This window comes from Salarias fasciatus (genome assembly GCF_902148845.1).
Source record: "Salarias fasciatus chromosome 7 unlocalized genomic scaffold, fSalaFa1.1 super_scaffold_4, whole genome shotgun sequence".
Lineage (NCBI taxonomy): Eukaryota > Metazoa > Chordata > Actinopteri > Blenniiformes > Blenniidae > Salarias > Salarias fasciatus.
Window position 1 is genome coordinate 6,489,329 of NW_021941229.1, and position 25,073 is coordinate 6,514,401.

Genomic DNA, 25,073 nt, shown 5'->3' on the forward strand with positions numbered 1-25,073 from the left:
TAGAGGAGGAGCGACGGCGGCGGAAGCGGCGGCGGGCACAGTGATGAGCTGTGAGCCGAGAGCTGGAAGATGAAGTTTAAGAAGTTCATCACTATTATGCAGGCAGCCATGGGCATCGTGCCCCTCAACAAACGGGAGCTTCTGCCGCCCGGCAGGAAGCTGTGGAGACCGCCAGGGTGAGTCCCCGGGAGATTGACATGCACTCTGTTCACCTGATGCATGCAGAGGAATTTAAAAACATTTGTTTTTTTTGTTAAAAACAGTTCATATATTCATTGAGAATGTGTGTATCTGCAGTGTGCTCATTTCAATGCTCACATCTGATGGAGTCTGACCATCAAGGATCCAGATATTTCCTTTTTGCAACGTAAACGTGGGCAAAAGATGTGATGTATAAGACTAATGACGCTCCCGTTCACTGTGCATTTATGACTTGCAAACTCAAAACCATGTGAAAAAGTGAGATTCATAGAAATTTGATTAACAGCCTGAGTTTGTTCGTACTTTGTGGTCACTATAATGAAGACATGAGCAGCCAAATAACAGACAAATATCCAAAAACAGTCAGGAAAGTGCTTGTTTGCTTAGATGCTTCTGATATTTAAAAAAAAAAAAAATTATAATAAAAGACCAAATCTCAAAGCAGAAAGATGCAATACTCAATGAGGTAACTGCGCCGTCATTTACAGTTGTGCAGATGTCTCTTCAGGAAATGTTCCTGGTTCCAGATCGTGTAAATATTCCACAGAGAGCTCACACAGATGTGTCAGAAAACAAACAAACCCCAAACTGTCTGAACAGACCACAGGGAGCGGATGATTCATCAGCTTTTGTTGATTAATAATTGGGATTTAAGGCCTTTTATAAATCTCATGTTTGATGGTGGATTTTTTTTGGCAGCAGTGCATCATCATCGTGCTGTCAGAGGGAGAGTGTGTTGATGTGGATCACGTTCACTGCCACGTCTGAGAGCTGCTCGTTGTGTGCTCCGTGCAGCCTGTGAAATGCTTTCTTTTTCCAGATTTGTGAATTAATCATGACTGAGCTCCTACGACAGCTCGTAGGTTTAAGAGGTTTTGCTGTAGATCATGTCAAGTCTTTAATTTGAGCCTCAGCAGCCCCATTTCACTCATTGCATTTTATCTTTTCCTGTAGTTATATTTGTATATTCGGAGCTGTTTTTGGCTGCAGATAAAGTCAATTATTATCTGTCACACTATAAACTTTGAAGATCTGGGAAATGTGCGTACAGTCTGTAAATTGAGAGGATGTGGTCGCCAGTATTTGGCTTCACTGTAATACTTTGACTAATCAGAGGAAGAGTCCAAAGCATTTCTGGAAATAACTTACTCTTGATCTGTCATATCAGATTTTACAAAGAAGCTTGCAAAATGATCAGCGTCATAACAACCTGTGCAATATAAATCTTGTGAAAGACCGAAGTGCAACAAATTATGGTTGAAATGTTTATTCATGCTCTGTAAAATTAAAAATGAAAGTGAAAGAAAAGTACAAAAAACTGCAGTTTATTGGACTTACTGCATTAACTTTTTTTACTGAGGCAACAGGCCCAATACTTCCACATGTATTTAACTTTTGAGTGTTACAATGGGATTTTTGGGCTGAACTTACACTTAAATCAAACTTTGTTAGCACTTTTTTTGTGTGTAAAGGACCGGATAAGTCATTTTGGTAGTTTGAGATAGAAAGAAAAGGTGAAGTCACTGAGAAGAAGCCGTCTTTTCAAGCAAATGAAGTAGAATGAGTCACTTCCTGAAGGGCTTCAGGAAGAAAACAGAGTTGAACTCTGTGTGGAGAAAATGACGAACGCAAGAGCTGCTCAGTAAAATGCGGCGAAACCTGCTGGTGGCTGAAGAGGGTCTCTGGTTCAGCATCTGGAATCTCAAACAACTGGAGGACACTCAAACTAAACAAACCTGTCAATGTGTTTTTTTTTAAAACTTGAGAGGTTTTTCAAGACACTTATCTGTGTTAGTCTAACTTTTAAAATGTTAGTTTGAAAAAGCAGCAGTGCTTCTAGTTTAAGTGTCCGTACTGTTGATTTTTTTTGGGGGGGGGCTTTCCCAACAATTCCATTTCAGACTCTGTCCAAGACCATTTTTTTTCTCTCCCCATCTTGCTTGAAAAGTTTTACACTGTTGTACTTATACGAGGCCTAAGAGTGGCACTGTTGTCATCTGTCCGTGCTCTCACTGTTGCTAATGTTTACAGCATTGTTCTGTGTTCGTGTGTGTCTCTGGTTTCATCACAAAAACAACTAAGAGCCCCCACTAGTGGCCCAACATCAGAATTCAGAGTTTCTGCCATTTCCCAAAACTTTTCTGATGCAAAAACGATGCGTTGTCACTTGAAACATTGTCCTGTAAATGCAGTCTGAATAAAAGAAGCCCTGCTGCGACGGGTCGCTCAGCCAGTGCCTGTTGACGGTTGCCAATACGACGGCACACCAGGGGGTCTCGACCTGCTTTCAAACAAACTTTGGGGAAGTTGGCCCGGATCGTGACTGTAAACAAACCACGACAAACACAGGATGTGATGAGAGCCTGGGCCTCATTGTGTTTGTAGCAGATCCTTATCAGTGTGTAACAAAGGAGTTTCTGCTGTATTTGTGACTCCCTGAAAACTCAGATGGTGAAAACATTAACTAAATGAGAATCTCTGTTTTCTGATAGTAACAGACCGCTGAAGTGAAAACAAAAGGATTTTCTAGCAGAATTTTCAAGTGAGTGGCTCATAACACCACACAGAAGGAATTTAGTGAAACTGTTCTTTCAAGTGCAGAAGCAGCAGGTTTAGTCATGCAGAGACGACCTGCTTTCTTCACTCGCAGCCACGTTCTGAGATATGTCTTTATCTGGTTACACCGTTTCACTGCATTTCTGACTCGCTGAACACATTCGTGCAGCTACATGCTGGGGCACGCCGTTAGAAATCAGGTTTTAGATGCGAGCCTTGAAGTGAAACCTTAGATCAAACTATCGTAGTTGTACAAATAAGACTTTTCCTGGTGCAGTAACACGAGTAGCACGTTCTACCTGTGCGTTAACAGATAATCTGACACGGAGCACTACTTGTGAAATATGGAGGAGTCATATAAAAAATGCAGACTCAAAGTACACAGCGATTACACAACTCCAGCAAGTTGAGACAGCCTGCTAATTAATTTTTATACAGTTTAAAAATAGGCCGTCCCTGCCGTGTGAACGTTTCACACTCCAGTCTCTGTGAAAATCTTCTCTTTGATGGCATCGTTTCTGAGACGGACCTTTTAATTGTTTCACACTCTTCTGGAGAATAGTTTTGAAGGTTTATTTCAAAAGGCTGCTGCGTCCTATATAGAAATAGAAATCACTGGATCGTGCGTAATAACACTATCATGCTGCTTTCTTATCAAGTGTGCTGCATATGATAGCTCCATTATCTAACTAGTGCACTCATCAGTGTGTGTTTTTTTTTTATCTTTTCTTTTTTTGTACAGAGACCAGCCAAGCTCTGACCAGACCAGCACAGACCTTCTTAAGTCCGGACGAAAGTTCTGCTGGTCCAGGGAAGCCCAGTACCTGTACCTTCGGCGCCTCTCTTCACGCAGCTACTCGGCGATCATGATGGTAAGAGGCTGGTGTTGAAGCTTAATGTGGATATCAGTGATGTTTAACTCATGACTCAAACCGAAGGAAACAAGCTGCTTTAATGATCAAGATACGGAAAAGCTGGGCAGTTATTTTCTCCCTGGACCACTGGGGGGCAGTGCTGTGACGTATTTTCAACCATTTCTTTTAGTGAAGAAGTCTTTTTTTTTTTTTTTTTTTTTTTTTAAATATAAAAAGCAGCTTAATGTTTTTAATATCCACGCCAGTGATTCAGTGTAGAATTGACTATATAGAAAATCCCACTTGGTCAAATAATCTGACTGTGTTCATGTTTTCTATTGATTTTCTATCTTAACATATTGTAATTAGTTAATAATGCTATGAGGTATTTTAAATATTTTATGAAATATTAATACACTTTGATGTCAAAACTTGATTTAATTTCCAATAAATTCATTAGATGTTTGTAGAACGATTAAAAAGTGAATTTACCTGGTTTAGTTTCAGACTCTTCATCAGTTTTTCTGACATCCAGTAAGTTCATTTTTTTTTCCCCCTCATTCAGTTTATTTGACTGAAAAACTCAGTTGTTGACATTATTGCTGATTTAGTACAAAATTGGAATCTGAAATATCACATGGCCATAAGTTTTCAGACCTGCTGCTGTTATTCTGGCTCGTTTCACTCAAATGCTGTCCATTTCTTCTGATCATCCCTAAGATGGTTCTTCATTGGAGTCCAGCTGTGTTTAATTTTATTGATTGGACTTGATTAGCGTAATACCACACAGCTCACAGTGCATGTCAGAGCAGATGAGAATCATGAGGTTGAAGGGACTGCTGGAAGAGTTCAGAGGCAGAAGAGGGGAAAGACACAGATCTGAGTTCTGGATTGAACTTTTTGGCCTTAATTCTAGTCGGTAGGTGGGGAGAAAACCAGATACTGCTCATCGTCTGCTCAGTACAATCCCAACAATGAAGCATGGTGGTGGCAGCATCATACTGCATATCCAGGAACCCAGATTTAAACCCAAATGAGCATCTCTGGAGAGACTTGAAAATGACCATCGATCCTGACAGATCTGGAGAAGGTCTGTGAGGAACGACGGTGTAGAATCCCCAAATCGTGCTGTGAAAAAGTTCTATCAATTCCAAAAGGTCTGAAAACTTGTGACCATGTGATATTTCAGGGTTTTTTTTTCTGTAATAAATCTGCAATTCTTTATGTTTCTGTCAGTATGGGGAGTTGTGTGAACATTCATGAGAAAATAAAGAATTCCAATGCTTTTCATAGCAACATAACAGCAGTCAGGCTGGAAATCAGCCGTTTTCTTAAAAACTTAGAGAATGTTTAAGTTGCATTCAACATTTAAAAAGAAAAATAGAGCGCAAATGTGTTTATTACACCAGATATAGGTGTTTTTTATTTCTCTTGCAACTGGCTTATGTGTTTCGAAAAAAATAAAATAAAGTAGTTTGAAATGTTATGGCTCTCATATTTAGGCTCTATTTCACTACAACTTTCTCAACTGAAAACTGTCAACTTTTGCTGCATTTGGCAAAATTTTCGAAATCCACTGGTCCCCAATAACAGGGACACAGGGACATAAGGCAGAAAAATAAACTGGTTGAATTGTTTTAAGCCAAACTACTGTATGACATGAAAATATTAGGGTTTTTTTGTGTGTGAATTTGTCTAATGATCGGCGGCTTAAAGAAGGGAAAATAAGTTGGAACAATTGGCATATTGAGGCCTTTATAATAGCTCCTGGTTGGGATGCATGATAGATTGGCCATCATATGAGAGTTGATGATTTGAATCATTTCTTTGAAAAGTTGCCATCTGTCTGGCAAACAAAAGGTTTAAGGCAGAAGACAACAGATGAATCAGACATGAAACTAGTTACAAAATAGCTCAATTTAAATATTTCTTGGATGTAAATTATACAAAAACATGTACTGAAATAAAGGGAAAAATAGGCTATTTACTTTTGTATATTTTTCAGTCTACAAAAGAGGATTATGAGGGATATATACCGGTATATAAAAATATAAATATCAAATTATCTGCCATACCAGCAGTATTGATATCAGTGTTGGCCACATTTTTGGTTAAGTGCATCCTGAGTCACTGGTTCTGGAGCGTCTCTGTAAACATGTTAATTGGATCCACTCCCTGTTTGTTGAGTCGTTTCTGCGAGCATCACTTGGATGCGTTTGTGTTTCCCCGCTGATGAAAATTTGATGATTGCGGCTCTTATGAAACTCGTCCATAATCCCATCGGTGGATCCTCTGAGAGAACGAGCGCAGTGTTTGGGTTTTTTGTTTTGCCCAAAAATAGTTAGCATGCTGCAGACTTGTCCTCTGACACGCTGGGACTTCAAAAGACGCAAAGTTGCGTGACTCACCGCACTTCTCTCCTCGTTCTCACTTTTCGAATACGTCTGCACCGTAGCGACTTCCCTCCCCCAGCCTCCTGCACCCAGGATGATGATTAACCTCAGAGAAATGCTGCATCCTGAAAGCTGCATTGTTTTAATGACTTGCTCTCACAAATTAACCAGGCCATTGAAGCTGTTTTGCATTAGATTGCCCTATTTCAGTGCACTTTTTTTTTCCAACTGGACTGACCTTGATGTCAGCTGAAATTCCATTGCTCTAATGTCACTCATTAAGCTGGCCTGCTGTGGAATTAAAAGAATGTGAGTAGTTTTGCTTCGTTGTTGCGCTGTGTGGGAACTGTGTGTCATTTGCTGAAATCGAGGATATTAAAGGGAAGGGACTATCACGTGCTAGGAGGGATTTGGACATTTTCAGGGTCAGCTGGTGCTCTTATCTGTGATTTGATAAAATACCAGACGAGGGCGGGCCTGATTGGACAGTGAGTGGCACACAAATAGATTTAAAAAAAAAAAAAGAATGGTCATTTTGACCTTTTGTTCAGCTGCTCATATGTTGGACCTCTACGTGACTGCTCTTTTTGTGTGTGTGGGTGTGTATTTTATCTTTTTGCAATTGTATTAAATCATACAGTTGTCTTGCAGCTCCATGGCAACAGCTTAAACCCTTTTATATATTAAAAAGCATAAAGCTGTTTTCATTACGAAAATGGTTTTCCTAGTCTGATCTGTTGACTCTTGTCCCAGTCTGAACTCTTCCCAACACCTTTGAGATGAGCTAAAACATAAACTGCAAGACATGTTTTATCAGTGTGAAACCTCATGAATGTCAGTCAGCCTCTGCTGTCACGCTCTAAGATCAGAGTGTGTGTTTCATGTTCAGTGTTCCTGGCTGATTTTAATTTTTGTGTTTTTTTTTCTTCGTTTTTATTTAGAATATGTTCACAGGCCAATAATAGCACATACACTCACATTTTCTTTATTATAAGCTTCATAAATGCAAAAGCCTAAATGACTTTTTTAACCTTTGTGTAATATTTGTGACTTTAAAATGCATCCATCCGTCTTCCATACAGCTCTATCCTGTTTGGGGTTTCAGGTCATTGGAGCCCATCATAGGGGCAGGAGGGCAGGGTAAACCCTGGACAGATCTCCAGTCTGTCACAGACACACACAACCACACACACACTCTCATTCACACCTAAAGGCAAGTTACTCTCACTAAATAACCTCACGTGAGAGGAAACCCATGCACACACGAGGAAACAGGGAAAGTCTACACGGAAAGGCTCAGCTGGAATTATAAACCAGACCAGGAGGTGAGCACTAACCACTGCTTCACCACTCCAATTTTGAACAGTAACAAATTGTGTACAATTCTTATTTTTCAGAAATACAAAAGTCTTTAATTTGTTATTTGTTATATTATTTATGATTATTAAATGTAATATTTCTGTATTGACTTATTTTATCTTCAGAGGGAGACTGCATACTTTTCTGGCGGAGTACCTTCAGCTGTGCGTTAAGCCTGTTTTTGTGTTTATCTGTCTGGGAGCTTCACAGCACGCGACCTCCTCAAAATCAATGGGAATTTTGGACGCATCCATTTCAGGGACGCTTCAGGCGCAAGCCCCCTTTATGCATCCATCTGTAGCGCCAACAACTGTTTGTTTGTACGTGTAACCCTTTATAATATCTTCAAATACAGTTTTACACGATTCTTAAGTTAGTTGAAGTAATCTTGTTTCTTCTGAAGTGGGTTTTGGATTGTAATCCCCCCCGCGTTCCTGTTTGGTATAATCCGATCCAAGCTAGGAGTGCTGGGCGCTAATTTTTGGCCTGGATGTTTGATTTTAATGTTTACTGTGGGGGAAGTGTGAGCTGTAGAGTAAACCGCACCAAATATCTGCTGCTTTGAGACTTTGGAAAGTGTTGGTATCTTCTCCCGGGAGGCGAGCGGGCTCGGTGAAGTGGCCGGGTTGAGGTTTAAATCCTCCGCGGTGGTCCGGACGGTTCAAAGTGCGTGATGCCTGTGAACGGAGGGGGGCTGCTCTCTCTGAGCAGATACACAAGTCACTATTTCACCGTGAGTACTTCCGTTATCTCCATTCAGAGTGTCTGTTAATACTTAAAGAAGACTTTAAGCAACGCAGTAAACTATTTCTGTGTGTAATTTTGAGGAAAAATAGGGAACTTTGGGAGTGTCCATGATTTCCTGCTGAAGCCTGTTGCATCCTGTTGCACCTGCTGCCAGACACGAAGACAGTTTTCACAGTAAAAACACTCCCAAAGTTAATAAGCCTGACCTGAAATGCATTTTAAACAGCTTATTGAATATATGAGCAAAGTTTATTCACTTTATTTACTTTCGCGCTGCTATAATAACTCAGTTTTTCTTTTCGTGGCGGACACGCTTAGTTTGTGATCCGAACTTAAAAAATATATTTTTGAAGTAAGAGGTTGATGAGTCATCTTTGTTTAAAGTTACCAAACCAACAAATCTGCTGTTTTCACCGCTTTTCCTTGGATTTTTTTGTTGTGGCGTCATTGTGCAGTGTTGTAATGTAGGGTTGTCACCGGCAGGGGGCAGACTTACACAAGCTTTACACAAGCAGCTCCCGCTGCTGCTCCAACAATAAACCCACAATAAACTGATATTACAAGACTTACTGCAAACATCTGGAGTCTGATCATGATTAAAATAAGAGATAAGACAATCATTTACTTGCCTCACAATGGGTAACTTTATATTGTAACAAAGTGGACAGTAATAAAGGAGTAGTAAAATGATATATATGCAATAATGTTTAATGACATTTAAAGCAATTATATAAAACCCATAGAACTGTGACAATATTTTATTTTTATGATGTTGACTATAAATATGTCATAGATTGTTCTTATTGTTTTCTTAAAATCGTGAGATTTCGTAAGGACCTGAACAGGGAAACTGTCATATTGGATGGTGGATTGCGTCACATAAGTACGACCATTGTCCTTTCTGGGGTTGCACAATCTCAAACATGCAATAATGATATGATTTGAGATAGATCAAATATTTTTTTCAGCCTTTATACTGATAAGTCTCATTAAGACACAGGTCTCATTTTCAAGAGTGATCCGGATTTCAGTTCATCAAGTCACTGTGTTTTTGCTTTAGTCTGATCTGTAAAGAAGGAATCTTAGAAAATTGATATTCCAATACAAAATATATTCTTAGATATGTGTGTCAGAAGAGGTGGTGTGAATATTTTGAGTTCGTCCTGCATTTTAACAAAGCACTGTGGGCACTCATCTGGTGAAAATCCCTCCACAGTAGTGTCCCAGGAGAACTTTTAGCCCAGCGCACAGCAATGAAGTGGAATCGATTCTGTTTCATTATACACTCGATTGTTTACATGTTTGCATCTCTTTTATTCACTGTTGGAAATCACATTAGATCAGTTGCTGTGGTTCAGACAGCGAGAGTGTGAACACAGGTTGAATCATTTGAAAACAAATTACTGTCGTGTTCTGACACTTCATTTAAAGACAGAATTTTGAAAGAAATAAATCAATCTGATTTATATGTAGCGCTTTTATTTAAAACCAAAGGAACACAAAGTGCTTTACAGTATTTATAAACATAAGACAAAACAGGAAAACCTGTCCCTTCCACTCTCTATACACACAACTATGCACACACTCATCACTGTACCAATAAATCCAGTCATAAACAACTGGAAACGTACAAGGATGTGGATATAAATAAATGTAAAAGTGAACATAAAATACACAATTAGGAAATCTAAAAAAACACAAATGAACTATTAAAAAATGATTTTTTTTTAATATGCTGGTTGATGGGTTTTTTTTCCATGTGTAGTTTCCTGTCATTCATAAAGTAAAATCAACAACTATATGTCATGTTTCGACATATTAATAGCTGTGTGTAGTTTTCAGACGTGCCTGTTTTTTTGTTTTTCAAAGTATATTCTTGTCATGTGTTAGCTCTTTAATCTTGAGTGTCACTTATCTCTGAGGCCCAATTTATACGGCGACATTTCAACTATAAACACATCGTTTTCGCTTTTTCCTTTTCAGAAACACGTCATGTTGACACAGCAGCAACAGAAACACTGAAAATGAAGTAGTTAGCATGTCAGGCCACAAGATGGTGCTGTTGGGTGTTTTTGTAATGGCGCCACACAGAGAACCACAGGCTATAAACATGAATTGCTAATGCCCATTAATTATATGGACAGATGAGAATTGGATGCTATATTAGGATTGAATCTCGGCTGTAAAACTAGAATATGGACTGGGAGTCATGACACTCTGGAAGATCTACTCGTGCATGAGCAGAAAAACTATTGACAGTGGCGGTGATGCTCACGCACAGTAGCAGTACTCCTGCCGTTACTCGAGGAATCCGAGCATTTTAAAAAAGTTTCGCCTTGTGAATTGTTTTCCAAAAAGTTGCGTTTTCATTTCAAACGGACAGACAAATGCAATTATTTCTTTGCATTTTCACTCATTTTTGTTGTTGTGTAAGCGCAGCCTAAATGATCAGTTTTGTTTAGCTGACAGCGCAAACTGCATTTAAAAAAAACTCCAAGGTTATGATGCTGTTTTATCGTGCGTTTGTGTTCGTGTTCAACAGTGTGTGGAGTCAATAAGTTCTCAGTGATTGTGGTTTAGTGTTTGTCCCCTGCAGAGGTTTTATTGTCCGACCACACTCTGACCCACATCCTCTGTGAGGAGTGAACTCCGACTGCAGGAGCCGTGTTTATTCCAGCCTCGCTCCTCATTAGTCCAGTTCTGTTTTTGTTTTGTTACATAATGGACCTCCGCTCAGGAGACTTGGACTTATCCAGAACGTCTGTCTGCGCGCTACCGTCACGGTCGCATTACACGGCGGTCTGGAAGCTGGGATGTTTGAGGATTTTATTGTAATGACTTTCAGTGTCTCAGTCCTGGGGATTCGCCCTGAGTTTGGTTTCACAGCCTAATTCCGGGTGGACATTCCCAAAATAAAGCGTAGTGTTTTCATTTCCTCTCTGGACCCCTCAGCGTGTTGTGATGCACCCGCGGCTCCTGCTCTCTGAAGTTCCCCTCGTAGGCCACAAGATCAAAAAGTGGGTTATGATGGGCGCGCTGCCCCCGTTTCACTAAGCCTGGAGATGTCCTCAGCTCGCAGATTTCACTTTCCACTTCAGTTAGCAGACAAAAAATAAAAATCCCCACAATCGTGCCTACTCATGCTCACACGCTGCAAACTTTCATTGACTGGAGGAGAGAGATCAAAAGTGAGCAGAGTACCGGACACACGCTGAGATCCAGGGATGCGGTTCGGTCGGTTTAATCAGCGCGTGCTGCGCCAGCGCAGGAGTGGGCGCGTCCGCCTGTTTACACTTTGTGCAGACGGTGGGATTTGTGCTGAATGTAGGCCAGCAGAATCCCTCTTACGTCAAAGGCGGGCAGGCGGGCGGGCGGGCAGATGCAGGGGAGAGAGCTGCTGGTGGTTGTCGTGCAGCTGTGGCCATGCAGGAGGAGGAGGAGGAGGCTGCGGCGCACATCAGTCCGCCAGAGCACCGCTGGCGGTGAACGGGGAGAGACGCAGATAGAAAGAGACGGACGAGAAGAGCGCGCACGCCTCTCTCCCCCCCCCAAAAAAAAAAAAAAAAACAACAACAAACAAGCCATGAAGACCGTCCTCAGCCTGCACAGGAAATGGGCTCATGCGGTCAAGACCATCCGCATCCTGCAGGGACTCGTGAGTGGAGATTCTGCTTAGCGGGGATCTGAAGACCTCAGACCTCATCGGGACTGAGAGGAGTTTTGTTTTTAGATGGGGAGGGAATCAGGCCGTTTAAAAGTAGTTTGCAAAGAGACTGGTGGTTTTAATTGTGAAATCTGTGTTATAAATGAACTTTGGCTTTGGTGTAGACCTGAGTCTTCACTGGATCGTTCCGATTGATCTGGAGCGAGTTGTTTCCACTGCTAAACTTTCCCAAGTTGTGTGTGTTTTGTTCGTCTTCACCTGTTGAGGGCTTCTCGGTTCACACTCACAAGAAGCACTTTGAGTTTCGCAGCCAGCTGACGGATGTTCAGGCGTCTTCATCGTCAGCTAATCAGAAGTCGGTTGGTCCGCGGAGCCCTGAAGCTCCCAGCAGGGGGCCGTCATTGTTCCTGTTGGGAGCTCCAGGTTGTGTAACAACAGCAGTGGCTAATGAAGTGGCTTTGTCGTTACATCACGTAATACATTATTAATCTGTGCAGTGAAATGAAACCACCCACCATAATCTCTCTCTCTCTCTCTCTCTCTCTCTCTCTCTCTCTCCCTCCACAGAACCCGGTCATGGAGGAGACCGTGTGGGAGCAGTACACAGTGACCCTGCATAGGGTGAGTCACATACACACACACACACACACACACACACACACACACACACACACACACACACACACACACGCTCGCCTATACAATCAAGCCTACAAAGTTTTTTTGTAACTTATACTAGCTCTTTAGGCTGTCTACAATGCCAAGACTCTTTTTATGCATCTACAGTTTGGGAAAGTGCTTCATACAGGCTGTCGTATTGGAATCAGACAATTTCAGTCATTTTAAATAAGAAAGTGTATCCCTCCAATTGGGGGGGAAAAAAAAAAAAAAATTAAGCCAATATCAGGAACCAGTGTGGGGCACATGTGTGTGAATTCTTATTAACACAAGCAATGTGCAGAAAGCAGGGGATGAGGCAAGAATATGGTCAGGGAAAAGCTCAGTTACATATTTCATAGATGTAAATTGTGAAAATAAAATAATGTTTTGGAATGAATTAAACAAAAACAGATTGTTCAAATTCAGTGTTTATATCTATTTGTAAATATACAGAAGCTGATTATCAAAGATGCTTTTTTTAAACAGCCTGTTTGGGAGAAGAGAATTTTTTTAAGACCAGAGCAAAGTCAGTGATTTTCAGTAACTGTAGTTAATGATAAACAATACACACTAATGGAATCAAATAAATGTGTATACTTTGAAAGTTTACCTGAATGTCGAGCCTGATTTTTTTTCCTGTCTTTTTTCAAAAAAATGATCGGATTTGGAAGTCAGAGGTACAGAGTTATTGTGAACTGTGAGTCGTGTGATCCATTAAGCTCCTCGTACGTGACTCACACAGGGGAAACGTTCCAGATTAAATCAGGAACTCCTTCATGGATTGTTTGAAAACCACTGATTGGAAAAAAACGGTCTTTGTAAGACTTGTTCTCACTGTGCAGTACAGAACTGCTCTGTTTCCACCGCAGAGAACCTTTTAAAATACTACACACAGCTTTTGTCAAGGAAAACACTGAAAACCCGCACTGTACTGTACTGTACAGGCGTAGTGATGAGGTCCAGGAAAAGTTCTCCAGTTCTGGACACGGTTCTGTGTTTCCATGTTTTAAATGTAGATGTGACACTCCCAGTGCTTTGCTCCATAGAACTAAATGTTGCGATAACTCCGTTATCAGAAAAGTGTCTCTGCGTCAGACCAGCTGCTTTCACACTCCTCAGTCAACTTGTGATGTTATGCTTAGTTTGGTCTCAGTCATCTTTTCTTGCAAACTAATAACAGCAGCGGTGAGATATTTGAAATCAGGACTACAATTTGAATCAGTTATATTATCACAAAATGTTGGGGGTTTTTTTTTCTTTCCCCCTGTCAGGAACGCTAGCTCCCTCATTGCTATCAAGCTAGTCTCAAAGCCGTGCTGTCAGATTTGGCAACCCTGGTTTAAAGTGTCTCTCACTTGCCTGAGAAATGAGAAGTATATGTACTACTTCTGCGTTACACAATATTTGATGAGGTGCACGGTGATACTGAAGTAAATTCCTTCCCTGTTGAGTCTTAAATTGATGATTTTTAGCACATCAGACATAAATTGAGTTAAATCACCAGTGTAAACTATTCGTCATCCTGCTGTATGACCTGAGAGTTGATTAAAGGCCGAGCAACTAATGAATTCAAGAAAATGACCGGTAGGTTTTCTGATTAAAAAAACGAGACACGTCACTCCTTCATTTGAGTTTTGGAGAGCGTCCATGTTTGCCACCGGCGTGAAGGCCGCTTCCTCTTTGGATTTTTAACGATGAGGCACGTGTGCGACTGTGTGAGCAGAGCAGAGCTGTTTATCTTAGATAACCTCAGCGATGAGCCCATTGTCCCGCGCCGCTGCCCGCCCTGGTTCAGAAGAGCAGATTTGGTGCGGAGAGGTCCGCCGCTGCAGGCGTGTGACCCCGGTGTCACACACCAGCTGTCTCTCTCTGCACTTTATGTCCTCTCTGACCATTTGTTAGCTTCTTAAACACATACTCTCCGTACCGCCGCCTCTCTGGACCTCGGGACCTGGTTTGGACGCTCACAGGCAACACTTGGCTTTACTAACGACTCAATCAATCTTTCTTCTGACCTTTTTGATTAACCAACCTGAACGATTGGTTTGATTTGTGTTGATTTTGATGCGGTTCCACAGGGGCGTTTTATTCTCGCATGGAAACGCGCCACATCTGAAAATAGCACGCATGGTGGGTGCGTCACTTTTTCAGCCACTAGCCAGTGTTGTTATGAAAAAAGGCAGAAGAAAAAAAGATAAAAAGAGACTTTCCATCAACACGACAGGACAGTGTGTAGCGTCTGTCCACACACACACACACGCACACACACACACACACACACACACACCAGCTCGCTGAAATGGAGACTGGAAGTAAATTCAACTTTACAGAAGTGGCCATCAGGGCAGATGTTGCCTCTTTTTTTTATTCCTGGGAATATAAAAACACAAACATACTTTGTCAGAAGAGCAGAACCAGTGTTTTCAGGACCTGGAAAGAAATCATTTTTACACACGGCTTTTATTTGTGGGGATTATTCTTCTCTAGTTGGTCAAGGCACAGTGAGCTAAAAGCCTGTTTTTCATCACTCAGATTCAAGCCTTTACTGAAAATTACAGGAAAATAGACACGTTTTTGTCTCGTGTACTCTGGACCAGAACAAATAAGAGCTTTAACATTTTGCGTTAAAGATGATTGTTTCACTGTTTTACTGGTCCGGCCCATTCACAATGAAATTGGCCCCTGAAGTAAAATGTGTTTGACAAGAAACAAGCGATGCAGTCGAAGGCTGTAACTCCCCACATGAGATTTGACCGCTGTGAGGAATGTCTGCACATCCAGCTGTAAACATCAGTGTGAATATATTTATCAAAATCAAGCAGTTTTCTCTAAAACTCTTATTTGAATTTTCAGAGCGTGAATAATTGGGGGAAATAATTTATCCCGGTTGAGTCAGTCTTATGCAATGCGTGCGTTGGTCCTGTTGTGCAGCCCTGCATGTGACACAAAACACTGCAAGTCCCTTCAGCATCGGCGTGATGGAAGGAAAACCCTCGCCATTTTTAAACAGCCGTCTCCAGCATTTTAGGTTTTCGGCTGTGTGACGATGTTATTTCTTCCTGTTTTAGTCTCGTGAAGTGTAGACGTTTACGATCATCTCTCAGATTTACAGGTTTTGAACGGGGGCAGAATGATCAGTCAGATTTCTGCCATCCTCCCTCCGGGCCCACTCTCAGCCTCACCCAGCCATCTGCTAGAGACAGAGGGACGTGGTGTGTGTGTGTGTGTGTGTGTGTGTGTGTGTGTGTGTGTGTGTGTGTGTGTGTGTGTTTACGTGCAGATGGAAGGGAGCAGATAAAGAGACGGAGTCACCAAATCTCTGACCTAATCTCTTGTGCACAAACTGGAGCAGTGTCAGGTAGAGCGCATCCCAGAACATCCCAAAAGAAGGAAGCAGCCTGAAAACATCGGGAGCTGAGGATGTGAAATTGAAACTTTTGAAAAATATACACAAATCAGGAGATAATAGTGAAGGTGGAGTCCAGCAGCTCAGATCCACACTGAGAAACACATCTGTAATCGCAGTATGAGGCAAAATCCCTTTAATCATGATGTTGAATACCCGCAGGAGCAGTGAGCCGACACACGGCGCCTGGATTACCCAGCAGCCCCTCCTCCAGCGCAGCTTTTTACACGCGCTCTCTCTTTTCTTGCCGCCAGGATCCAAAAATGGGCTTCGGCATCGCGGTGTCGGGAGGACGGGACAACCCCAACGAGGACAGCGGCGAGACGTCCATCGTGGTGTCGGACGTGCTGCAGGGCGGACCCGGCGACGGCCTGCTGTTGTGCGTATCTCCGTTAATCTGCGCGAGCGCGCGAAGCAGGCCGGGGAACGCCTCAGACTGAAGGGAGTGTGTGTTTTTCAGCGAGAACGACAGAGTCATCCAGGTGAACGCCATCCCCATGGAGGGCGCGCTGCACTCCTTCGCGGTGAACACGCTCAGGAAGTGTGGCAAAGTGGCGAAGATCGTAAGTCGAGCAGCGACTTTCTTCGGTGGAGTACGGGCGTTGTTATGAGCAGCATCGGGATTTATTTGTTTGGTTTTGTGTTTGTTTCCCCTCAGACGGTGAAGAGGCCCCGGAAGGTTCCGGTCAACCTGATGAACCGCCCCCCCTCCCCCGACGACAGAGTCTTCAACAACGACTACAACGACGACTACAACTACGACCAGGACCGCCGCAGCGTGTACAGCGGGCGGAGCGGCGGGGGGCGGGACCCCAGCCTGGAGCGGGAGCGCGGCGGCGGCTACATGGATTCCGGCTACCACACGCGGGAGCGCGACTACGACAGGGACTACGACCGGCAGGACCGCGGCCGCAGCGTGGAGCGGGACCTGAGCCCCGACCGGCAGTACAGGAGGGACGGCAGCAGGGGGCGCACCCTGGACCGCGAGCGCAGCCCCGACCGCCGCTACAAGAGCGACCACGGGCTGAACCGCGACCACAGCCTGGACAGGAGGCACCGCGACCACAGCCCCGACCGCCGCTACCGCAGCGAGCGCGCCCTGGACCGGGACTACAGCCCGGAGAGGCGCTACCGCGGCGACCGGCCGCCGGAGCGCAACCACAGCCCCGACCTGCGCTACGGGCGCGGCAGCCCGGGGCGGGGCCCGGCGCCGCGGGACCACAGCTTCGAGCGCGGCCGCGAGCGCGTCCACAGCGACCCCCGCAGGCACGACGAGCCCGTGAAGCGCAGCGGCAGCAGGGACCGGCTGGACCGCTCGCCGTCGCCCGCCCCGCCGCCCATCCCGCTGCCCCGCCCCGCCCGGGACCTGGAGCCGCTGGAGAAGCCCGTCAACGTCCTGCTGCTGAAGAACCGGCCCAACGAAGGTGAGCGTCCAGGAAAATACAGTCACAGGTCATTTTGTTTATTTCTGTTTTTCTGTTCACATCATGTTTGCTTTAATCCCTCGAAGTGATCATTCAGGTTGAGTTAATCATGTGAGTCTGTGAAGGAGTTTAGTTTCTCAGCAGCTTTATCTCCACACTGTGATGATTCCAATACAAGACGACTGACGACTCTTTGAACTCCAGTCATGCTATAATCGGTTAAAAACTCGGAGCTGTGTTGAACCTGTTAAACTGTGGTGACCGGTCTCGGGCAGGTTTAAGTCGTCAGCCTCTCGTGCTCCGGTTCAGCCTGCTCCTCCATTCGCTTCTCTTCATCCTCCCTTTCCAGGATTTCAGAAAGTTTTGGGCATCGAATAGAGATACTTTAATAATCCCAGAGGGAAAGTCCTGTAAGCACAGCTCCACTCAGAATGAATAGGAAGAAAGTTGAATCTAAAATAAAATTGGATAAAAATGGAAGAAATCATTTTAAATATCATTACATAAAAGGTTTATGATGAATAATAGAAACACAGACGGGATTTACATTTTATTTATCTTTTTTTAAAGAGATAGAGGTCATTTAGGTGTAACTTAGTGAGAGCTTCAGGGATCCACGTGTGGCTTGAGCAGTCTTGTCTGTGTTTTATTGTTGTGCTAAAGCGGGTTCGTTGTGTGTTTTCCAGAGTACGGCCTGCGTCTGGGCAGCCAGCTGTTCATTAAGGAGATGACCAGCACCGGTCTGGCCTTCAGAGACGGCAACCTGCAGGAGGGAGACATCATCCTGAAGGTGCAGCGACACGTTCAGACTGTTGTAGTCTCTGCAGTGAGAACCGGCATCGCCTCACGTTCTCTCTCTCTCTGTCTCTCTCTCTCTCTCGCTCTCCCCGGTCAGATCAACGGCACGGTGACGGAGAACCTGTCCCTGAGCGACGCCGGGAAGCTGATCGAGAAGTCCCGGGGGAAGCTGCAGCTGGTGGTGCAGAGAGACAAGCGCCAGGTGCTGATCCGAGTCCCGCCCATGGTCGACAGCGACTCGGAGCTTGATGGTGAGAGACAATCGACACTGAAAAGCAGCAGGTCCTACCCAGTGTAGAGGCTCCATCTTCACCACCACCTCCATCTTCATCATCATCATCACCACCACCATCATCATCATCATTCTATAGCCAAAAAAAAAAAAAAAGGAAAAACAATCCACTGCGTGTGAAAGTCATTTAAGTCGACTGTGAAAACTCTGTTGATGTTGCTGTATCTGTCAACCAATCATAAAATAAAGCTTTTGATCACTTCTCAGTCGTATTTAAACATTCTTTCATGTGCGAGCTTCTACTAACACACAGAGCCGGCCACACGCTCACCATGCAATCACCGCAGTCCCTCCACCCTCATCCTGATCACTCATTCCTTTATACCTGTTTTTAATGTCACATGACCAAACGCCGCGCCCCGATTGGCCGCCACCAATCTGGATGAGTGGTGTGAGTGGATTGTTCACTGACCAAATGTTTGCAGGGGGGAGGGGGGAATGGCCCAAAGACTTGTGACCCACTTTGTCTGGTTTTGGGCCTGTGTCTGTGTGTGTGTGTGTGTGCATGTGCATGTGTGTTGTGTGAAAGTGCCCACTCGCCTCGAGCAGGGTGATCTAATCCCCGATCATAATCCCGCTATTGGATACGACAGAATTTCATTCCGCTCAGGTTTTGCGCCGCAGCAGCCTTCTGGATTTCAGCCGTCCAGCGTCCCTCTTAGCAGAGATCCCTGCGAACAATAGCGGCTCACCGTTGGGAGTGTGTGTGTGTGCGTTCAGGGAAATGAGGATTTTTTTTTTTTTTAAATCACCTCGAGTGCGTCCATTTAATCTTGCTCTGATGGATATTGCTGCATTGTGAAAATACACCGTTCGAAACCTTCATTCCCCGTTGAGGCCTTCAGAGCTGTTAATGCATGTAACTGTTGTTGCGCTCAGCCGACCTCGGCCCGTTTCTCTGCCACCTGTGGAAAAGCTGCATCAGAGAGGTGGTGATATGTTTTACCGTCTTTATCGTTGGCAGATATCTCAGAGATCGAGTCGTACCGCTCCTACTCTCCACAGGACGAGCGGCGTGGGCACCACTCCGACCTCTCGTCCCACTCCTCCAACGAGAGACTGCGGGACAAACCCAGGTACGCCCCGGCGGCACGTGGGGCAGCGACCGGGGATCAGATCCCGAGCGGTTTTGAAAAGCCGATCAGACCCGGCGGCTCCTCTTTTCCCGCTGTGTACAAGTTTATGTAACTGTTTTCAGACAAAGCTCCTTTAAACATCTGTCGGCCTCCGTTCCAGCGCTGTCGAAGAAACCAGCCCGAAACGGGAGATCTGTTCTGCTTTTGTTTTTCATGTTTTGGCAAAGACTCCAGGGGGGAAAAAAAAAAAATCAGGATAATGCAGGATTATATTGATTCATGCTCCACAGAGCTTAGCCGCCGTCCCGTCCAATATTAGAACGGGAGCGAGCGCCGCTGCTCGTCTTGGATTGCAGTGGGGGAAATGATGCGTGATTCCAACGTCTGACTTCATGTAATCGCCAGAGAGGATCCGCCGAACAGGCTGGCGAAAATGGGAGCCATGCCGACGCCGTTCAGGGGCGCAGACCGAGGCGTGGAGGACACGCCCCCTCTGCAGGCGGAGAGGGAGGAGCCGCGGTCCGAGACGCCGCCAGGTAACGCAAACACCTCTTTAAGTTAAAACAGAAAATCCAACTTCGGGTTTATTTTAAAACCAGCGAACAGCGCCCACTAGTGGCCTAACGTGGAAACGACATCGTTTTCAGGGTGAAGAATGCATTTTCACTTGAAACGTTGCGTGAACGGGTTTGAGTTTGAAACGTTTGTGTCATGTCTGTGCAGCACCGGCAGTCACTTCGGCCCCGAAGCCCCACCTTCCTCCCAAAGTCCCCCTGAAGCCGAACCCGGACGACCAGGAGGTTTACGGGTCAGTGTTTTCACCCAGAAGCTCCGTCACGGGAACCGCCGTCGACCTCGTTTTGCAGCTCTGTCGTCTATCTGTGTCGCAGGCCCAACACGGTGATGGTGCGCTTCCAGAAGGGCGACAGCGTGGGTCTGAGGCTGGCGGGAGGGAACGACGTGGGCATCTTCATCGCCGGCGTCCAGGAGGACAGCGCGGCCGAGCAGGAGGGGCTGCGCACGGGAGATCAGATTGTGAAGGTCAGGCTTTTCAATCCGTCCTGCAAAATCCTGCAGATTCACATTTAATCAACTTTGAGGAATCACTTTTGATTGGATAAAGCTGATTTGAGTGTCTTTTATATGGAATTATTTCCTAAATTTTGCATGAAATCTAAGAAATCTAGTGTTGGCACTGACAGAGAAGGTTTTTGACAATATTTAAGTCATGAAGAGGAAATAATCCCAAAAAGAAACTGTAAGAATATGATTATTTTCACATAAACCATCTGTCACAAGCAGAGTGAACACAGTCCGTGGTCATTTTGAAGAAAGCATCAATTTTATCATGTGTGATCTCAATTGGGCAGAACAATGAAATCTAAATACGAACTTTATTCTTTGAGGTGTCGTCTGAAATGGTTTCTGTTGCAACGTTTGTAAAATGCTTGTCAGATCTCAGGGTATCTGCAGCTTCTCACAAATCCAGTTTGCTTTGGATTCCAATGCTTCATACCCACCACCTCTCCGAGCATTGTGAACCTCAGCGACCCTCAAACACGCCCTGTACAAATACAAAAAAAAAAGCAGAAGGATCCTCCTAACCCACTTTCTGGGGCGACAGTAGCTCAGGTGGCAGAGCGGGTTGTCTCATAACCAGAAGGTTGGCTGTTAGATCCCCGCTCCCTCAGGCGTAACACTGTTGTTGTGTCCTTGGGCAAGACACTTCACCCACCTTGCCTAAGTATGAAAGTAGTGTGAGAGTGAATGGTTGGTGGTGGTCGGAGGCCGATGGTGCCAACTGGCAGCCTCGCTTCCGTCAGTCTACCCAAGGGCAGCTGTGGCTACAATAGTAGCTTACCTCCACCCAGTATGGAGTGTGAATGTGAGTACGAATGGGTGAATGTGATATTGCAGTGTAAAGCGCTTTGGGCTCTGTCAGTACAAGGTAAAAAGCGCTATATAAGTGTGGTCCATTTACCATTTACTTTGTGTGAGACATTGTGTTGTCATTACACATGTAATGAAAAAAAAAATCACTCTGCATCCAATCCACAAGTGAAATGTACAGGTACATGTACAAATGTACAGGTTTACATAACATGTGGTGAATAGACTAAATACAGATAATATAGAGATAAATATGAACGTATAAACACCGTACAGAGGTACATAAACAGCACACAGTGAGGGGTTGTGTTAGGAGTCGAGGTTTCTCAGTTCATTGTTCGTGGTTTCAGGTGAATAACATGGACTTCAGAGGGATGGTGCGTGAGGACGCTGTCCTCTACCTCCTGGAGATCCCCAAAGGAGAAGACGTAACCATTCTGGCACAGAGCAAGCCTGAAGGTATTGAACCGGCCGAACGGCAAGGAATGCAGATTTACTGGCAAGAACAGTAAATGACACTGAAGTCTCCTCACATCAATATCTATGTGACTTCAAGTATGAATAAATGAATATTTACACTGTGAGACAGCAAATGACAGGGGGCCCACGATAGAGCCTTGTGGTGCACCAAGCAAGTAATCTGTTACTTCAAGTTTCCGCTGATTTCCTTCAACTGCCTTCTGTAAAACAAAGTTTAATTGTTCCTCAGTTGGAATGCAGATAGATGGATCACTGATTAAACTAAATGTTTCTCCCACAGTGAATCAGACTGGAGGTGGCGTTAATCCTTCCCCTCTCTTTATTCCAGTGTATGAGGACATCTTGGAGTCGGGCAGAGGCGACTCCTTCTTCATCAGAACCCACTTCGAGTATGAGAAGGAGGCTCCGCAGAGCCTGCCCTTCTCCAGAGGGGAGATCTTCAAGGTGACGGACACGCTGTACGACGGCAAGCTGGGCAACTGGCTGGCCATCCGCATGGACAAGGAGAACCAGCTGCTGGAGAAAGGCATCATCCCCGCCAAGAGCAGGTGAGCGGCGCGCCGTCCCAACCCGGGCGTTGTCCGAAGAACCGAGAGGTCAACGCCACGCGTCTCCGCTCTGCACCGCAGGGCCGAGCAGATGGCCAACGCCCAGAACGCCGCCCGGGCCGCGTCCGGCAACGACCGGGGAGACTTCTGGAGGCTGCGGGGTCAGAGGGCAGCCAAGAAGAAGGACCTGCGCAAGAGCCGGGAGGACCTGAGCGCCACGCCGGTCTCCACGCGCTTCCCCGCCTACGAGCGAGTGGTGTTGCGGGAAGGTGCCTCAGAAACGCTCCGCGCCGTGCCGTTACTCTCTGATTCACGATTCTCTCTTCACGTCTGAAATAATCCCGTCTTTCCGGTTCCGTCCAGCCGGCTTCAGGAGACCCGTCGTCGTATTTGGTCCCATTTCCGACGCCGTCAACGACAAACTGGCCAACGACCTTCCCAACGAGTTCGTCGTCGCGAGTAAGTGTCTCTGAGAGGCGTGTGAGTAACGGGAAGAGCAGGTTGTTGGAGATTGGCGTCATCGCTGCGTTCTGTCTTCCAGAAACGGAGCCCAAAGACGCAGGAAGCGAGAAGTCGTCAGGAGTGGTGCGGCTGAACACCATCCGGCAGATCATCGAGCAGGTGGGCGGCGGAGGAGCAGCAGAGCGGGAGGACGAATGTACTCCGGCGTAAAACCGCATTCCACCTCCTCCTCCTCCTCCTCGCTGTGTTCCCACAGGACCGCCACGCTCTGCTGGACGTGACGCCCAAAGCCGTGGACACCCTGAACTACACCCAGTGGTATCCCATCGTCCTCTTCCTCAACCCGGACAGCAAGCAGGGCGTGAAGACCATGAGGAACCGGCTGCTGCCCGGCTCCAACCGCAGCGCCCGCAAGCTGTACGAGCAGGCCGTCAAGCTGAGGAAGACCTGCTCGCACCTCTTCACCGGTACGGCCCGGGCAGGAGCGGCGCGCCGCCGTGTTCAGCGGTTGGTGTTTTATTGACGTGGTTTTTTTTTTTTTTTTCCCCCTTCACTCCTCGCAGCGTCCATCGACCTGAACTCTGCCAACGACGGCTGGTACGGCAGCGTGAAGGACTCCATCCGGGAGCAGCAGGACCGCGCCGTGTGGGTGTGTGAGGGCAAGGTGAGCCTCGCCGTCACAGCTCACACACACACACACACACACACACACACGCACACACATACACACACACACACAGGCTCTTCACCTGATGTTTCTGTCTGCAGCTGGACGGATCGGAGGAGGACCTGGATCTCCATGATGACCGCATGTCCTACCTGTCGGCCATGAGCGCCGACTACCTGAGCATGGACAGCCGGCTGACCAGCGACTACGAGGACACGGCGGACGAGGGCGGGGCTTACACCGACAACGAGCTGGACGAGGTGCTGGACGAGCCGCACCCCGTGTCGGCCATCAGCCGCTCGTCGGAGCCGGTGCTGCCGGACGAGGTGGGCGTGTCCTCCGTCCGCCGCTCCCCGACCCCTGACCCCTCCTGCCTCCTGACCTGACCCCCCCACCCTCCCTGTGTGTGTAGAAGCTCCACCCTGAACCGCGGACTCGCATGAGGAGGGCAGGTAGCAGAGAGGTGCTGCATAGAGATCCCAGCCCCCCCCCCTTCGTTTGTCCCCGAACCCCCCAAGGTGAGAACCCCCCCCTCCTCCTCCTCCTCCTGGTGTTTCCTGAGGCGTCAGCCGCTCTCTCTATTCACGCCGTCCTCGGTGCCCCCCCCCCACCCTGCAGGTGCGCGCTCAGACCCGGACCGACTCCACGCGGAGCTACGAGTCCCACTCCAGCAGCACCATCAGCAGCGACGCGGTGGGCGGGGCCAAGCCGCCGCCCCCGCCCGTGGCCCTGAAGCCCACCATCGGCCGCCTGCACCAGTCGTCCGGGGAGCAGAGCCCGGGGAAGGAGGACGAGGAGGACCCGGCCAGCAAGTCCTTCCTGGGAAAGGTGAGGGTCTCCACCGATTGGCTCTCGCTTCCTGGCTCCGCCCACTTTCACAAGCTTTTTTCTGAGTTATTAAACAACTTTTATCACTTTCTCTTCCTGCTCCTCTTCCTCTGCTTCTTGTATCTAATAGAAAATGGGTGATCAGGTAACTGCAGCCTTTGTCCTCATGGTGTGATCACAGCTCATCTCGTTCAGTGTTCCACCCCCCCTCCTCACATGTGGATGTGCTCAGCATCGCTCTTACTCCTCCCTCCATCAAACCTGACGGACTCTCTCTCTCTCCCGCAGATCCAGGCGTTTGAGAAGATGGACCATCTGGCCCGAGCGCAGAGGCTGCTGGAGCTGCAGGAGGCGGAGAACGCTCGAGTCAGTAAGACGCTGGTGATACGAAGAGAGTCGCTTTAGTGGAAGAAGCAGCAGAAGTTAAACACACAAGAGCAGAACGAGCTGAAAACACAGCCGAGTTAGAGTTACATGTAGAGAACAGCGAGTACAGAGTGTGTCTTCGTCTCTGTAAATGTCACCTGCCGACACTCATCCGGTGGTGGCTCTGATCTGTTTGGAGGTTTGACATTCGCTGAGCTCCAGCCTGCAGCCGGGCTCCTCCGGCAGAGCGGGACTCGACCCTCTCTGACCTTTGGGCCGGGGCAGGAGGGTCACAGCAGAATTCAACTTTTGAACTTGGAGAAGGAATAAAAATAAAAAAAGATGGAGACTGTAAATGCGTGTCAGTGTTGTCGTTTATTTGCACGCGGTCTGACATTTTGT

At 46.2% G+C, this 25,073-nt stretch overlaps 2 protein-coding genes across 2 annotated transcripts in view; one reads left to right on the forward strand and one right to left on the reverse strand.

Moving 5' to 3' along the window:
• Positions 1 to 25,073, forward strand: part of LOC115382792 (tight junction protein ZO-2-like) — a 26,477-nt gene continuing 1,404 nt past the window's right edge. The window contains 25 exon segments of the mRNA XM_030084687.1: positions 1 to 176; positions 3,500 to 3,629; positions 12,342 to 12,395; positions 16,095 to 16,219; positions 16,301 to 16,403; positions 16,499 to 17,264; positions 17,951 to 18,054; positions 18,160 to 18,313; positions 19,319 to 19,430; positions 19,836 to 19,966; positions 20,154 to 20,238; positions 20,321 to 20,471; positions 21,671 to 21,779; positions 22,129 to 22,348; positions 22,430 to 22,617; positions 22,712 to 22,807; positions 22,890 to 22,969; positions 23,067 to 23,277; positions 23,374 to 23,474; positions 23,579 to 23,803; positions 23,890 to 23,961; positions 23,963 to 23,995; positions 24,096 to 24,305; positions 24,436 to 24,450; positions 24,594 to 24,671. Of these exon segments, the coding sequence (XP_029940547.1) occupies positions 70 to 176; positions 3,500 to 3,629; positions 12,342 to 12,395; positions 16,095 to 16,219; positions 16,301 to 16,403; positions 16,499 to 17,264; positions 17,951 to 18,054; positions 18,160 to 18,313; positions 19,319 to 19,430; positions 19,836 to 19,966; positions 20,154 to 20,238; positions 20,321 to 20,471; positions 21,671 to 21,779; positions 22,129 to 22,348; positions 22,430 to 22,617; positions 22,712 to 22,807; positions 22,890 to 22,969; positions 23,067 to 23,277; positions 23,374 to 23,474; positions 23,579 to 23,803; positions 23,890 to 23,961; positions 23,963 to 23,995; positions 24,096 to 24,305; positions 24,436 to 24,450; positions 24,594 to 24,671 (3,660 nt within the window). The 5' untranslated portion in view covers positions 1 to 69.
• The window catches only part of LOC115382794 (amyloid-beta A4 precursor protein-binding family A member 1-like), a 26,948-nt gene continuing 17,528 nt past the window's right edge, over positions 15,654 to 25,073 (reverse strand). The window contains exon 14 of the mRNA XM_030084692.1: positions 15,654 to 15,704. The gene's annotated coding sequence lies outside the window, so the exon portion shown is untranslated. The remainder of the gene's footprint in view (positions 15,705 to 25,073) is intronic.